At 40.1% G+C, this 16,148-nt stretch overlaps 1 protein-coding gene across 1 annotated transcript; it reads left to right on the top strand.

The window, feature by feature from the left end:
* The first annotated feature begins 1,584 nt into the window (after positions 1–1,584).
* Positions 1,585–15,104, top strand: LOC148033973 (uncharacterized). The gene is made up of 9 exons (XM_087681956.1): positions 1,585–1,810; positions 1,993–3,440; positions 5,695–5,790; positions 5,937–6,026; positions 6,119–6,250; positions 6,400–6,522; positions 6,689–6,808; positions 6,942–7,100; positions 14,762–15,104. Exons 2-9 carry the CDS (start codon positions 1,995–1,997, stop codon positions 14,825–14,827), a joined length of 2,232 nt encoding a protein of 743 aa, XP_087538082.1. The 5' UTR covers positions 1,585–1,810; positions 1,993–1,994; the 3' UTR covers positions 14,828–15,104.
* Positions 15,105–16,148: the final 1,044 nt, after the last annotated feature.

The raw sequence follows: 16,148 nt of genomic DNA, 5'->3' as shown, positions 1-16,148 counted from the left end.
TTTGTGGCAGACATTGGATCATCAAAGCTGGCACTTCATCTCTTGGCAACAACTTTCATCTAGAAAAGAAGACGGAGGTCTTGGGATTATGTCCCTTCATGAGAGAGCAATAAATTTTAGTGTGAAATGGTTGCAAAAAATTAAAGCTTCATTGCAAACATGGGCAATGATTCTCCATCATTGGATTGGATCAGCCCCAGTTAAAAACAAGGCTTGGCTAGGTTTGCCTTGCATACATAGACTATTAGTTGTGGAAGAAAAAAATTAAAATTAGACACTTTGATATCGCGCAGCTCATTGTGGAGGCTTGGAGAAAACCACTATCTCTTTTGAAGTGGTCGCCAACTGATCGTGGAGACTCCTCTCTTAGGATGTCAGTATGGTTTATTCCTATTGCCACATTTGAGGGCTAATCCCTATTTTTCCTAAGAAAACTTTCCCCCTTTATTGCAAAGGGATTGTCTCATGGATTGATTTATGGAGCATCAAAACCATGCATTGGAACCCCCCCAACCCCTTGATGAAGTGGCTTGCAAATTTTAGCTCTGTCAAAAAGAAAAAGTCTAGCTAGTGATTATATTTTCCAAAATAAAATATGTTTGCCCTTCGTCCCTTGGGAGGAAGGTTAAGTTCTACTAGTCTCACTTTAGCATCAATGAAGTCTATGAAATCATTGCTAGGTGTAGCATCTAAAGATTGGGCTTCCAAAGCTCACAATTATTGGCTTAAGTATAATCAAACCTTTCCTTTGGGCAAATTTAAAGCATTGGTGAAAGCATCTTGGAATGCCACACCATTTCAAAGGATTAATCTAATTCTATGGAGGTTGTTAAAGAATAAGTTGCCAACATGGGAGAAGATGGTAGATGGAAACCCGTGAATATGCATTGGTGAAAGCATCTTGGAATGCTACTCCATTTCAGAGGATTAATCTAATTCTATGGAGGTTGTTAATGAACAAGTCACCAACATGGGAGAAGATGGTAGATGGAAACTTGTGAATATGCATTGCCCCTTCTGTGAGGGCTTTGAAGAGAATATCTTGCACTTATCTTGGGCTTGTAGGTGCCCTCATATGATCTGGAAAAAGCTACTAGATTGGTTTTCCACGGCTCAACTACATGATATGGTGAACTGGAAGATGCCTCTACTGGTTAGAAGGGTAGAATGTCATCTTTGGTTTTTGAGGCTTGGTAGTTAGTTAGGGGAGTTGCTATCAGTAAAATTTTGGAGGGTAGGAGTGCCTTGCTTTCTAGACATAGGCCATGGATAGATCATAACACTTTGGGAAATTTTGTATCTAGATTATTTCCTCGTTGAAGGTCAAAATCAATGGACCTGGGTGGAAGATTGTCATTAATAAGCTCCAAAGCTCTTGAGAGCTTGATCTTCTTCATATAAGGTTATACTTATTATCATTAATACAATCTGCACATTCCAAAAAAACATTTGGGAGGAATTTTCCAGTTTTGTCTTACAATTTATTTTTATATTAAAACCTCAATTCTATCGTGAACATTGGACACCTTCTGGCAAATGCTGTATTTTGGAAGGCCATCCGCGCCGGTGTGAATTGGGCCAAAGGCTTGCCCAAATCGTATTGCAACCAAAATTCTGAAAACATGGGACAAAATGCGAAGAGGCACAACTCATCGTCGCCACCTTCAGGCCAGTGCGGGCCGCCGGCCAGCCAGCCAGCAAGCTTCCATGGCCATGGTTGCAACGATTCTCGCTACTGCGACAACGCGAGGATGACCAAATTTTCCGAGTCTGCAATTCTCGACTTCACCATCACAGTCTCCATCTGCAGGTTAGATGCCGTCTCCAAAATGTGAGAGAGAGAGAGAGAGAGAGAGAGAGAGAGAGAGAGAGAGTGTGTGTGTGTGTGTGTGTGTGTGTGTGTGTGTGACTCCTGATCTTTCCATGCCATTGTGTGACTACTGTGGCCAAATTGTGCGCACGGCCTTCCATGTCTTGTTGCATGTAAAGCAGTTATGGATGATGGTGCAAGCACTGCCACATATTATGTTGAAGGTGAGCTATCATTGCAGTGGGACTGTGATTTAGGAGAACTTTCAGGTTTGGATTTGATAGGCCTTATCCCTGATACTTCTGAGGAGAATTACACCTACAAGTGTCCCTACTTGGCCCTACGATCCTCCTCTGTGGATAGGATGGATGAGAAGGAGGTTATGCCTTTACTGCACAATGGGAACAGAAGCCTGTTATTATCACAAAACGAGGTGAATGAGAAAAAGAACGTGCCACTTTTACATGTCCTTGATAAGAGTAAGAAGAAGGATCTGGATAGGATGGGTGACCCAGATCCTAAGAAAAAAGATGCACATCAATTGGATGATAACGAGAAGACCAGGCCAGACTTACATGTCCAGGACAAGAAGCTGGTGGTAGTTAAATTGGAGGACGTTGATGAGAAGAAGCCTGTAGTAGAATTAGTTGTCCCAGACAAGAAGACTGTACCTAAACTTGATAAATCGTATAAGAACGCAGCTGTGCCTAAATTCGACGTCCTGGACATGAAAATGGCTGTACCTGAATTGGATGACCTTGATGAGAAGAATGTTATACCTGTATCGAATGAGAAACTTGAGTCAAAGGTGGCACATGTACGAGCATCTCCAGTCTATTGTACAAGCTTGCCATCATCATCCTATTCTGCAGAGAAAAATGCAGACTCCATTATGAGCATGCTATCTTCATCCTTTTTTGGAGCGAGAAGTACAGAATCCTCATCACAGTTGTCATATACAGATGACAAAAGTTGTGTTGTCCCAGTTGGACCTATTTCTAGCAATGGCCCCAAAGTGAGTTTGCAGTCTGTTGATGCTAAAAGCGCCTTAATCCCACCTTTTACGACGCAATCCTCACTTGCTGGGTCTTCACCTTTGAGTGATACAAAAAGCACCATAACATCAACCTCCAGATGCAGGCTGTCACAAATCAGTGGGACACCCAAGCGACCAAGCAGGACATCAAGCAAAAGAAAAAGAGAAACAAGTTCACTTTCAAATGCTTCTAAGAACGGCAGTAGCATGAAAACCAGTCCTTTCTCTGAATATTGTAAGGATAGTAGTAGCAAGAGTCAGAAAAAAATACCATCTTCACAAGACCTAAGATTGGCTAGCCAAAGAGACCCCACTTTGTATCTTGAAGCCATGAGTAGTGGAGATGGGAAGAGTTTGCAATTACATGAAGCAAATGAATCAGCCCAAAGCCTTAAAAGGAGCCGACATAAACGTGGTCGGAGACATCAGTGTCCTTTTGCAATTGGGGACTCCTGCCGTCCTCGCAATTCCTTTATCTTCTTCAGCATGAAGGAGCGCCCAAGGTTAACGGCTGCAAATCCTCATTTTGGGTTTGGTGAGATAAGCAAGCTACTTGCCCAGACATGGCATAGCATGTCAGATGCAGAGAAAGAGGTGGGTTTTGACACAGTTTGCTTTACCTCAGCAGATAAAGGCCTTATCTTGTCGGAACATTGCTATCTCCTTTAAAAGGCAATTTTTCATCTAGACATAGACTTTCTGTATCTCCAGGACCTTTGTATTTGCCTCCCTATATCTTGAAGCAAGATTCAGCTTGTTAAATGAACTACTGGTAACACTATTTATGGTCTCTGCACAGCCATACAGATTACAAGCACAGGATGATATGAGCAGGTACAACATTGAAATTGAGAAAAATGATCGCGCATGGTAAAACCCTTGCTCAGATTAGTTTATGAACTTCTTTTGACTTCAGAGAATGTTTGCAATCATTTACTTCGGTTAGTCTCACTAGACTTTGGTACGTTACTTACCGAGTATGTTTCGGAGGGAGTAACTGTAGACACCATTATATAATGTCTAAATTGTTCTTGCTGATAACAAACAAGCAGGCAAAGCCTGACAGATGGGAGCCGCAAAATCCTATGCGTGTTTGATCTCTCTTTTGTGGGCGAATGGCTTTCTAAAAAGCTTCCAGAATGGGCCAAGTATTTTTCTCTCTCAAGGGTTGGTTGAAAGTTTCCTGATCTGGTACTGGCAAGAAAAATGTGTGAATTGCAAGAAGTCAGAGCTGTGTTTACACTGAACAAAATGTCCCAACTATCTAAGGTCTTATTTGTGAAAGTTCTCTCCTCCATTATATCATAATGGAAGGGAGCTCACTACCGATTTTTACTCCTTTATTGAGGATACAAATCAAAATTGCAAGCCCAAAAGATTGTCTCAGGGGGTGAAGAACCTGTGTATGTGGGTCAGAGATTGAGTTTTTGCAGTACTGCCCACATGTGGTCAGAGTTATCTTTCAATGTGTGTGAAGCTCAAAATAATTCTTTGTATCCAAGACTTCACTTTACATGCATTATCATTCTTGATGAAAACATCTGTTTGTCGGATTTGATCAATTTAATACTTAAGTATAGTGTGCAACAATGCAGGTGCTCTTACTTTGTACTTTGGGTCCTAACTGCAACAATGCAATGTAAAGATAACATGTGTTTGTAGGGCAGATAAACTCATTAATTGCTTCAGGAGATGTTAAACAAACCTTAAATAAAATTTTGGCTGCCATTCTACATCACAAGCTTGATATGGCATGCAATATTCTATTGTATACTCTAGTTTACTGTGTATTACAACCACATTCTCTTGTCTTGAAGATTAAATAGCAATCATGAAGTTAAATTCACTTCTAAGCTTACAAATTCTTTCCTAGTGAAAAGTGGAGGACCTCAAATTGCAGACCAAACTTGTACGATGACATCAACAATATTGTTTCTAGCGGACAGGATCTTTGAATAGAGGAGGCCGGACACTTTTTAAAGTTTTGGCTTAAACATTACTTGATTTCCAAAGTGTGTTTTTCAAGAAGCTTGAAAACTGCTGGTTTGTGTTGATAAGTTTATTGTGCAAGTCAACTTGTCAGTCCTTTGGATTTGACTTCTAAAGATTTAGAATCACGATGTTCTATCTTAAATTCAGGAGGCACAAGTAAGTTAGTTTTGTAAGCTTTGTTTTCACGTTCACACAGTGCATAAAATATTGATTCAGGGAACTCCTTGTTGTCCTCTGTTATCTACTTTCAATCAAATTACAATATATATTCTGATGGAGAGATATCAAGGGTGAATGTTCTAGTTTCTTTTCTTTTGATAGTGCATGATGTTGCTGTTTTGTCATTATTGCTGAGTTACAAGGGATATAGAATATTACTTTTAGTGTTCTATGCTTGAGAGAGATTATTTGCTTTAACTACTCAAGTATAATCTGAGTCATATCTCCTGAATCATGAGCTGTGGAGATCAGCTACCTGAGAGGGAGGAAGGTGCCATTTTTGGCTTTTAGCTACTGAAAACTCTTTCAGGTTTTGGCAGCTAAAATTGAAACAATAGAAAGAGATATGTCTGTTCATAGTGGAAATCGAGGTTTTGCCTCAAAGGTGGCCACTTTTATGAAAAGTTTCAAAAAGGAAAAGAGTAGTTCAGTAATTGACGAGAAACAGGCTCTTCAAAGACAGAAAACAGTTTTACAGCGTAGGTCTGCTGTGTGTGCAGAGGTTACTAGTCAACTAGAAACATTTACTCCAAAGGCAAGATCTGTCAGCCATCTGGCTGAATACCTTTCACATACTTGCTCTTCTGCTTTCAAGACCCATCTCTCTCAAATACCACTCCATTCATTCATTTTTCAGGTGGTATCAAAGAGTGAAGATGCTAAGCAGCGGCTTCAAATCTCTTTGAAAAAGAATTACCTGTTTAAAACTTTGGACAAAGAGCAGACAAAAACTGTATGGTCTGGTATTATATTTATATGTCTGAGTTGTAGACTGTCAAACTAAATCACAATCCTTGCTTGCAAAATAATGTCTTGCTTAGTGTCTGTTAAGATAGCCTGTTCGCTCTGACTTATCGAAGCACTATGTATCTTAATCAGGTCATTGATGCAGTAGAGGAGGTTAAGTATAAACCAGGTGAAGTCATAATCAAACAGGGTGACCCTGGTGATTGCTTTTATCTTCTGGAGGTTGTATGCTGAGCTATAAGATAATGTTGAGGATTCCAATTTCCATAAACATAACTGTTTGTTGACTCAATGATTTTGATGTTTCGAGACAGGAAGGTATTTGCGAGATATGGAGGCTGCAGCCAGGAAATGTGGAGCCAGAGATGGTGAAACAATGCTCTCCTGGTGATGCTTTTGGGGAGCTTGCACTTCTGTACAATGCCCCTCGAGCTGCAACAGTAAAGGTAGAAGTCTTATCTAATGTTCTGATGGCTTATAAATATGGCATATCTTAATGATCAATGTATTCCTCTAAGAGATGTCCCTTTTCGCGTCTTATGACCATGCAAATTTATTAGGCATCTGACCTGGAGTCTGAAATTTTGTTTTATAGGCTAGCACCCACTGCACACTGTGGGCCATGGACCGTGTGACTTTCCAAACTATATTGCTGCACACAACAAGTGGCAAGAGAAAACTCCATGAAAAATTCTTAGAGGATGTACCTCTTCTGAAGGTTAGCGATTGGCCTAGTGACAGTAATGTAAATCAAATTCCCAAAGTTCCATTAAAGAATGAAAAGATTCCTAATGATTCACTTGAAAGAAACAAGTTTTAGGTTTAGTTTTTGTACAGCATCTACAATGACACTAGTAGTTTAACTTCTCTTCTTGTGCCTTCAGACACTCGACAAGTATGAGAGGTCTGCAATAGCTGATGTTGTAGAAACTGAATATTTTGAGAGTGGTCAAAAGATTTTGACTGAAGGCCAGACAGGAGACAAACTCTACCTTCTTGAAGAGGTGATATTTGCCAGGACAACCATAAATTGGTTATATTGACAAATGATTGTGTTGAACAGAAACTCAATCAGATTCTGAAATTTGTGCTTCAAGCAGTGCAGTTTTTCACTTCATTGAATGTTTCATGCATCAGGGAGAGGCAGAAGCTACAAAAGGAGGTAAAGTGCTAATGAAGTACAAGCACGGCGATTATTTTGGTGAACTGGCTCTGCTGAATAATAAGCCCCGTGCTGCAACAGTTACAGCTATCACCCTGTGCAAGTGTGTTTCAATTGATAGAGAAAGTTTTAAGGTTGGTGTTCTAGCAGAATCCACAGATGTTCAGTCCTTGCCTAACAATGAAACACAGCCAACAAATAGCACATTTGTAATGTGTTGGCTCTGCAATCAGAAATATCAGGCCTGTTGTACAGTCTGTTGGAGTAAACGTACTGATTCTTTTGCCAAGAAAGACTCCTGTACGCATTTCTTTGACATATTTTTTAACTCTTCTGGAGGTTTTAGTTACATCCCTCGTAGACTTGAAGGTCTATCAAGTAAAGCAACAATAGAATTCCATTGACCTTCCATAGAATGATGAATATGAGGAAATGTAGAAATTTTATGCAACCAATAGACACACAGGTTGAGCTCAGACTGAGAACACTGTTTTGTGTAAAAGAATGCTCTAGAAGTGATTGTTTCTCTGCAGCTCTTGGCTGAAACTGAGCTTCTGGAGTGGACCACAGCTAGACCATGTTGAAGGAACTAAGCATAAAAGACCAGATCATCATGCAATCCAGCACATGAGCAAGAACATGAAGTCTTGCCCTGTAAACACAGATTGGTTCTGCTGGTCGAAATGCAATCAAGGACAACCCTCACTGCTGAACAAATGAATTCAAAAACAAAGGTTAACATGAGACCAAATGCAACAGCAGGCTGAATTGACCAGTCCAAACACAGGTTTTACTGATGAACATAGCTGGAAAGGCCATAAACAGGCAGGCAATGGTCTAGAAGCTTGGTGACATACTGCCAACCAAAATGGAACTGTTGCAGGCTGAGGACAACACACAAACTTGGAATCTATTATGACAACCCTTCCAAGGGCACTAGGGTATCAACATGGCTGCAAAGGATTCTACCTCTGCAGCACCAGGTTAGAATCTTGATCCTGATTTTATAGATAGGATCAGAGGAGCAAGGGCACCACTTGCCAGAGTCTTGATCTCAATCGAGCTATACGCAAATCTCATTGTGCTGATATGAGATTCTTTGGAGGGACTATAGCATTATCTTGATGCCCTACATATTGTCTACACAAAAAGGCATCTCCATGATGAACCTAGGGAAGACCAAGATCACGATCTTTAATGACTTAGCTAGTTGGATCGCCACTTCAGCTCTGCAGTTCATCTCCCTGGGCAATGTGGTGGAGCAAGTGTCATCCTATGTTTCCTTGGTGTCACCTTCTTTGGGCCCAAATTCTCCATGAGGAGAGTTGATGATACTAGGCTCACACAGGCTTTTATGGACCATGCAACCCTAGAGTGAATGCGTCCAGGCCAAGTTTCAGGAGCTGAGGGACCATGGCCTCTATGCCATGCCACAATTCTAGCACTAGAGGTGTTGAGAATAGCAAATGATGCTTGTATGTACGCCCATAGAGGCTTGCCCATAAGTGGCTTTGTATGAGAGAGAGACAATGATGAATGCTCTAGGAAGAGATGCCCTGAATCCCAAAAGCACAGTGAGGAAAAGATGATACTATCAATTTGAGTCACTCAAGATTGTGTTTATGAGCCCAAGCTAATCTATCTTGGAACCTAATTCACTTGAGTTACAATTCGTCATTCTGATAATGTATTGTGTGTTTGACTTGCACCATAGCCGATCTAGTTCTAGGTCCGTGTTTCTCAACATGGTATCAAAGCCATGGCTGAGCTAGATAGCTAGTGGATGTATCTTACTTCTTCTCTACATACTTTAAATCCTTTCTATTTTTTATTTTAGTAGAGTCCTTCTTTAGCCCTGTTTTACTTATGAATGGATAGTAGGAGTTGAACCTACCTTAAGGCCCTCTGCCATATCCATACCTTAGGCTTATTCTTCATCTGAGGAGACAAGCAAATATGAAACTAGTCTCTTTAGAAGAGAGCAAGCGTTCGATTGAATGATGATGATGCATCGAGAGGAGGGATGGGTAGCCTGTCGAAGGATCGATCATTCCCATCCCCTCTTCTGTGTCAGACAAAGGGATGCGGGCTGCTCCCTGTGTTAGCCCATGTAGGAGGCAGAGGTGCCTGCTTCTCTGGTCACGGAAGGGGGGACTTGATGCTACAGCAGTGTAGGTCCATGAAGGATTCCCATCTCGCAAGGTCGTTGGAGCTTGGACTGTCATTCCATCCTGGCAACCACTTGGTCCCATTGCTAGCGGACTATAGGAGCCCAAGCACTCTTGGATCTTCATCATCTTAGGCTACTCTGAGGAGAGAAGACCTCATTATGCCCTCCAGCCCTACCAATGAATGCAGAATGAGGATATCATGCAACCCTCAAGGTACACTTATATCCTCCTGTTGAATGTGTGCTCTAGGCTGCAAAATGCAGCCAAGCTTTCTGGCATACATTGCAAAAATGTCCAAAGGGGCTTGGGAACAGAACCTTATAAGAGGAGTGCACTGGTGGAGATGTATGGAAATGTGCATCACATGCAGAAGCACGTCAGGTTTTTGACTGAAGTATCATTTAAGAATGCAAATTATTGGAATGTAATAATTCAAGGGAACGCTCAACGTGGGTTTGACAAGGGAGTCTTGAATTGTTATAGGCAAATGCAATTGAAGGGTGTGCTTGTGACACAGTTACATCCCTTCTCTGTCTAAAAGCTTGTCCAAGCCTAAGAGACTTAGAAACAAGCTGGGAAATACATGGCTTGATAATCCAAAAAGCTTCAGAAAGAGGCCTTTTGGCTGATGATACACTTTTGGGCAACTCATTGTTGGATATGTATATTAAGTGTGACTCCCTTCTTGAAGCATGGCTAGTATTCGATCGATTGCCAGTTCGAAATGCAATTTCTTGGAATTCATTAAATCACAAGGGTTCACAACTAGGAGGAAGTGCTACAAGCATTGTCCAAGAAGACAAAGAAGATCAAAGATTGGAGCAAAGAACCAAAAAGAATGTCAAAGGTTGCCAAAGAAGCAACAAAAAGATGAAGAAAATATTTTCCACTGCTACAACCAACAAAATGACTTCCCATAGTGGATCTTGTTTCCCATAGTGGATGTAAAAACCCTACCAAGAATGTAAAGTTTCAAGCCTTAACTTGACTAGGTTGCCAAAGAGCTAGTCTCTTGGTCCATGTTTACATGCAGGGGGGGCCAAAAGCCAACAAGGGTAGGAACTCATCATTTGAGGGGGGGTATTGAGAATAGCAAATGATGCTTGTATGTACGCCCATAGAGGCTTGCCCATAAGTGGCTTTGTATGAGAGAGAGACAATGATGAATGACTAGGTTACTTGTTACTTCTATTCACCACAAAGAAAATTATGATTGCGTTTATGCATGAGTACTTACAATGTTAGCTTAATAAATCTGAATGGCACAAATGAGCGGGGATGTTGCATCCTTTAGCAATTCTCGATAGAAAATGGACTAGCATTTCTATGGATTTTGTAGTAGGATTGCCCCTTACAAATCAAGGTTATGAGGCAATTAGAGTTGCGGTCAACTACTTGACGAAAATGGCTCGATTTATTCTTACAAAGACAACCGTGAAAAACTATGAGTTAGTTGGTCTCTTTGTTAAACATCCTTACAAACTTTATGGTTTGCCCAACGAAATAGTTAGTGATGTGGACCCTAAGCTCACTGGCCATTTTCGTTAAACGGTTTTCCAAGAACTAGAAACTCGATTGTCATGTCCAGCAATTGCCATGCTGAAGGGGATGAAAATATAGACTGTGGTTGACTTTCTACACAATATGCAAGAGCCATGCTATACACTAACCAACATCATACTCCTCGAGAGCTCCAGGAGGGTATGTGGGTTTACCGTAAAGCCCCAAAGGACTCTAATTCAATGACTACTATCAAGTGCTATAAATTGTCTTTGAGGTATTTTGGTTCTTTCCAAATTACTAAGAAGATAAGTAGCATTTACAAGTTGGATTTACCTTTGGAAATCCGAGTTCACCCTAGGTTCCATGTTAGTTGTTTGAAAGAATGATTGGGACAAGATAAACAGATTGTTCTAATTGAGGAAGTCTTGCATCTTGAGGATATTGCACAATATGTTCCACTCGAACCCAAATTGGCTCTTGGCCTTAGGAATAAACAAAATCCCATCAGATCATTTATCCGGAGTATTTGGTGAAGTGGAAAAACTGCTTGGTAGCAAAGGCTACTTGGGAGTCGGTACGTTCATTGAAGAGTGGTTTTTCCCACTTCATCCTTTAGGATATTGCTGAGGACAACAATCATTCATAAAGAGGGATGTGTTACATCCTTGGACATCCAATTGGCATTTGTACTCCTTTCTCTAAGTATGTTCAGGCTGAAAATACAAAACTGGCTACAAACTAATAGACGTCAAATCTATGAAAAAAAGTTGAAAATAACTGCAAAACAGCAAAGTGTCGGTTGTAGAAGACAAAGTGGCAGCAAATCTAGGAAAAACTCAGGTGGATGCAAAATGCAGGGTTGGAAGCAAAAAACATGGGCTGCAATAGGCTGCCTAGGGCTGAAAAACTGCCACCCAGCTGTCTATACTGCCGCCTGGACCTGCCCAGAACAAGATAGCAGCAAACACAAAAATCTAGAGCAGTCAACACCTGAACAGACCTGAAAACAGCAGTTAATAACAGGAGGCAGCACCAGAACCAAGCAACACAAGCTTTGATACCATTTGAGAAAAGTGTGGGGCAACATGGAACTGCAATGAATGCACAGAACAGAAAAGAACACAAGAACCCAAAGAGAATAGACTTGGGAAATAGAATCCGTGTACCAAAGGCTCAAGAGCAGTATAACAGCACAGGCTGAGTGTAAGCAGCAAAGTGCAATAGACTCCCTCTATCTCCACCAGGAAGCAGGTGTGCTGTATGAGTATCTAATGATTGACTAGCAGCAGAGGAGCAGTAGCCTATAAATTGGCTAAAATGATACATCAGCCTGTAAATAAACTGAAATAATACATCATAAATAACTAGTATGCTAGCAATAGGAGGCACCATAAATGCAGTGGGCAAGCACGAAAATGGAATGCACACTGGTTGTGGTTCCTACATCCATAATAAACACTCTCGCACCCAGAATATGTAGATTGCTATAACAAGAGGCTCCACCACCCTAGCTCTAGGTGTCGCTCTCGAGATTACCTTGAGGATATGGTTCCATCATTGGCGAACATTCTCGGAAAGCTTCACCTCAGGAGATGCCATCATGGATGTGTTGAGATCCCTTCATTTTAGCCTTATGCCAAATATTTTACATAATAGTAAAGCCATGAGCTCTTATACACCAATATAAGTTTGCTTTTTTGCTGTTTCTTTTATCCATGAGGAGACATACTATGGATCAATTGTAATCACCGTTTTAGTTTGATGGATCACTTTGAAATTTGGCAGACATAAATGACTCTCTCTCTCTCTCTCTCTCTCTCTCTCTCTCTCTCTCTCTCCCCCCTAAAAAACGCACCAACTAAGTAATTTGGGTTTGTAAACTCCAGATGCAGGCATGAACACAAGGAGCTTATCATGCATGATGTCAAGGAGGAGAAAATGAGAGATTCAAGCATTACATGTATTCATGAAAGGTTTGGAGGAGGGGGAATAACTTAGTGATGCCTCCATTTACTCCGAACTTGGGGTGATAAACAAACCTTTTATGGACATATGAAACACACTACAAAGAGAAGCCTCAATCTTGACATAGACAGCCCGGAAACTCTCCTAAGGAAGAGAGGAGCATTGAAGGGGAAGAGGCCCTGCTACAAGGATGACCTTATCAAGACATCAGTGTCTTGCATGGCACAAGTCCAACAAGCTCAAGGGGCCTGCAGACCGCCTTAGCAATCTCCATATGTTTTGTTCCTAAACATGTTGATTACACCATCATGCATTGGAGCATGTGTAGACATCAACCCCATTTCCTATTGTTATGTGTCCAAGTGGGTCACAATAAAAGTGGTCATTTCTTAGCATTTCCTCGAGTGAGAAAAATAACTGACAGATATTTAGACTTTATGTGTTTAGAAGATGCTCTTATGCAGTCACGATTGACTAGAACACCAAAGAAGTGCTAGAACATGGACTGGACATGCAATGTTAGGGGGGATATTGAAGACAAGTTCCCGTGCCCAACAAAAGGCAACAGAGTCCACATTGACTTTGAGTTGGCTCATGTGGAGATGATGTATGAACCCTAGTTTCAAACACCTACAATAGATATGGAATTTCAAAGAGACCATACTAATATGAATGACATGTCAGATAATTATGCTCACAGGAAAGCACTACTTGCTGAAGTCCAGACGTAAACCCAAGTCCATCACAGACAGACAAACTGCATAAGGCTATCAACAGCATTGTGGTGCCTTAGCCACAAAATAATGTCCCAAAATAGAGCACAACGTGCAGGTGCAAAGTGCAGGACAAAACTGATTATCATACACAACAGAGTAGGCAACTGATGCCTCCACAAAATGGTCCAATACTAGATTTTTCAAGCTACCATGATCAATTAAGACGGTAGTTGGAAAATCTGGAAGGTAATTGTGGCTTTTCAAGATGGAAGAAACAGGGTTCCCTTTTTTAACAACAGCAATAATAGTTATTGATGCAGTCGATTCTGACTCTGGTGTGGCTGCATTTACCCTTTTCCCTCTTTGTATGCATGATCCTTCTTATTACAAAGCAAAAAATGGTTGGGTGCTTATGCATCACTGAATTTGGTGAGGAGCATCAAGAGAATAGTTCTATTGATTTGAATATTATTGCTTGAATTCTAGTGTAAGCTGTTTGCCAAGTGTCTTCATAGAGACCATGTGTAGACCGTACCATCATGAAGGTCCTTGCTGATGTCAATAACCTCATGATCTGGTTGTCATCAGCCTTTGGTCATGTGGGGTCAAGGCACTTCCATCTAGTATCATCATAGAATTGACATCCTAAATGAAAGATCATGTTTGTTGGCATGAGTCTCTTCAAGCATAAGACTTGGGACGATGTTCTATCCTCTGATACCAAGTGGAATGTTTCTCTTTGTAATAGGGTAAAGGGGCTGTAAAGCGACCCCCCCAAAATGCAAAACACACACCCCACCACTATTTAGTGACAATTTTGTAAAAAAGATGCATCGATTTTAGGTACTTTAAGTTATGGTACAATGTTCTAGATATTGAATACAAGTCATATGTGAGCCAATCAATTGAGCTGCTTACATTTTTTACTATGATTTTAGTAAAACCTTTTAAAAATGCATCATGATCATTGTATTGGCCCCTCATTGTCACTTCTTTTTGAACCCTTGGGTTTATAAGTATGTGTGCTTCATAGAGCGATTAAAATGTTTCAAATCTTTGGTTCTAGTGTAAAATGATGGTGTATAAATTCTAACATAGTATCATTCACCTAAATAAAAAGAAGCTCCAATGGGGAACCTTTAAATGTCACTAGATAGGCCCCTTTACCCAAGAAACACTTCACTTAACAACTTATCTCATGAGTCTCTCCCTTTTTTTCCTTTGAGAAGACATGAACTTTGTAAGATGCATGGAGGGATGTACCAATGTTTGAACTCAAACACCCATGTGCACCACCAAATGCTCAAATTACTTGAGCTACAACCCCATTGGACTCATATTTATTTATTATTTTTATGCATATTACTTAGTTGTCATGCTAGTGTTGCGGGCCAAAAAAAGTACTAATCTAACCTCTCTATTTGGTTGGGTTCTCAACAGCGTTTGTTTGGAAAGCTAGAAGTTATCATGCAACGAAACAAGAACGATTATAAAAGGGACAAGTAGGAAAGCATCATAGTGTGCAAAAGAAGTAAATTGAGATTAACCAACTCTCTCAACTTTCATGAAGCATTGGATTGTAGAAAGTCAAAGTAACTTTTTCCATATGTCATTTTTATTAAATTGAGTATTAGCATTGCAATTGTAATGGATAAAATGATTGAAAGACATCAAGTCACTAGTATAGTAGCACACCTTTGTGTGTGTGTGTGTGTTAGCCTTAATGTCAAGAAATGTTAACTTTAGCGTCAAAATTTTAGTAAAGAATCAAAATTTTAACACACTTGAGTCTAAAATTAAAGCAAAACGTTTTCTAGTCTACTAAGTTCCTCTAACTTTAGACTCCATGTCTCTCTTATACAAAAGCCTTGTCATATTTTTCCCTCATAATTTCAACATGATGTTTTTTTGGGCTCACAAAGTTGATTATTTGGCATGTTTGTTTTAACTTTTGTGATCTAGAAGATGCTACTTTTATGAGGTAGGGCTACCATAAACTAAGACTTTGATAATGGAAGGAGATACCATGGCCTACCTCCTCTCTTACTCTCCCTTATTAGTAACATAGTCTCAAAGACTATGACTCCTTCCAAAGCTCTCTTTTGTTCTTTAGATGAGTCATTCATCATACCCCCTATTCACTTGTGTCCTTCAAGTTTTATGTTCTCACTTTGCTTCTTATTTCTTCAATGATGTATTATGCACACACACACACACACACACACACACACACACACACACAGAGTTGCTTTTCATTCCTTTATTAGTTAAATAGTTGTAATGTACTCATGTTGTGAAGTTCTGGTAGATTTGGTTTTTAGGGTTTGAGGTATATTATTGCGGTGTAGCAAGATACTCAAGGTTAAAGTGCTATTATTATTCTTGCATGGCATTGCATATGATCTAGAGCTAGAAAGCGCTAAGCCATAATTTTATACCATGTATTGAGCTTTTCTAGTAATTTATCATGTTCAATTTATTATTTGCTTATCCATTGGCTTGCTAGAAAGTGTATGAGTATACATAAAAAAAGCCTTATGCTTATTAGCAAAAACTACAAGTGTTTTGTGGCATTGCAATGTAGCAAGATACTCAAGGTTAAAGTGCTCCTATTGTTATGCTTGCATGGCATGGCATATGATCTAGAGCTTGAAATCACTAGGCCATAATTTTATACCATACAGTGAGCTTTTCTAGTGTTTTATCATGTTCAATTTATTGTTTTCTTATCCATTGGCTTGCGAGAAACTGTACAAGTATAGATTAAAAAAGCCTTATGCTTATTATTAGTAAAAACTACAAGTGTTTTGTGGCATTGAGGTTGAAA

The sequence above is a fragment of the Lygodium microphyllum genome, chromosome 7 (genome assembly GCF_053477565.2).
Source record: "Lygodium microphyllum isolate KBCC chromosome 7, Lygodium_microphyllum_v1.1.10, whole genome shotgun sequence".
NCBI classification, from domain to species: domain Eukaryota; kingdom Viridiplantae; phylum Streptophyta; class Polypodiopsida; order Schizaeales; family Lygodiaceae; genus Lygodium; species Lygodium microphyllum.
This window is presented reverse-complemented; position numbering and strand designations above follow the sequence as displayed.

What these genes read in the sequence shown, in the direction of transcription:
- LOC148033973 (XM_087681956.1), top strand. Translation starts at nt 1,995, where the DNA reads ATGGATGATGGTGCAAGCACTGCCACATATTATGTTGAAGGTGAGCTA. An exon ending in TGTCAGATGCAGAGAAAGAG is followed by an intron (nt 3,441 to 5,694) that starts GTGGGTTTTGAC and finishes TTCATTTTTCAG; the next exon opens with GTGGTATCAAAGAGTGAAGA. An exon ending in ATTGCTTTTATCTTCTGGAG is followed by an intron (nt 6,027 to 6,118) that starts GTTGTATGCTGA and finishes GTTTCGAGACAG; the next exon opens with GAAGGTATTTGCGAGATATG.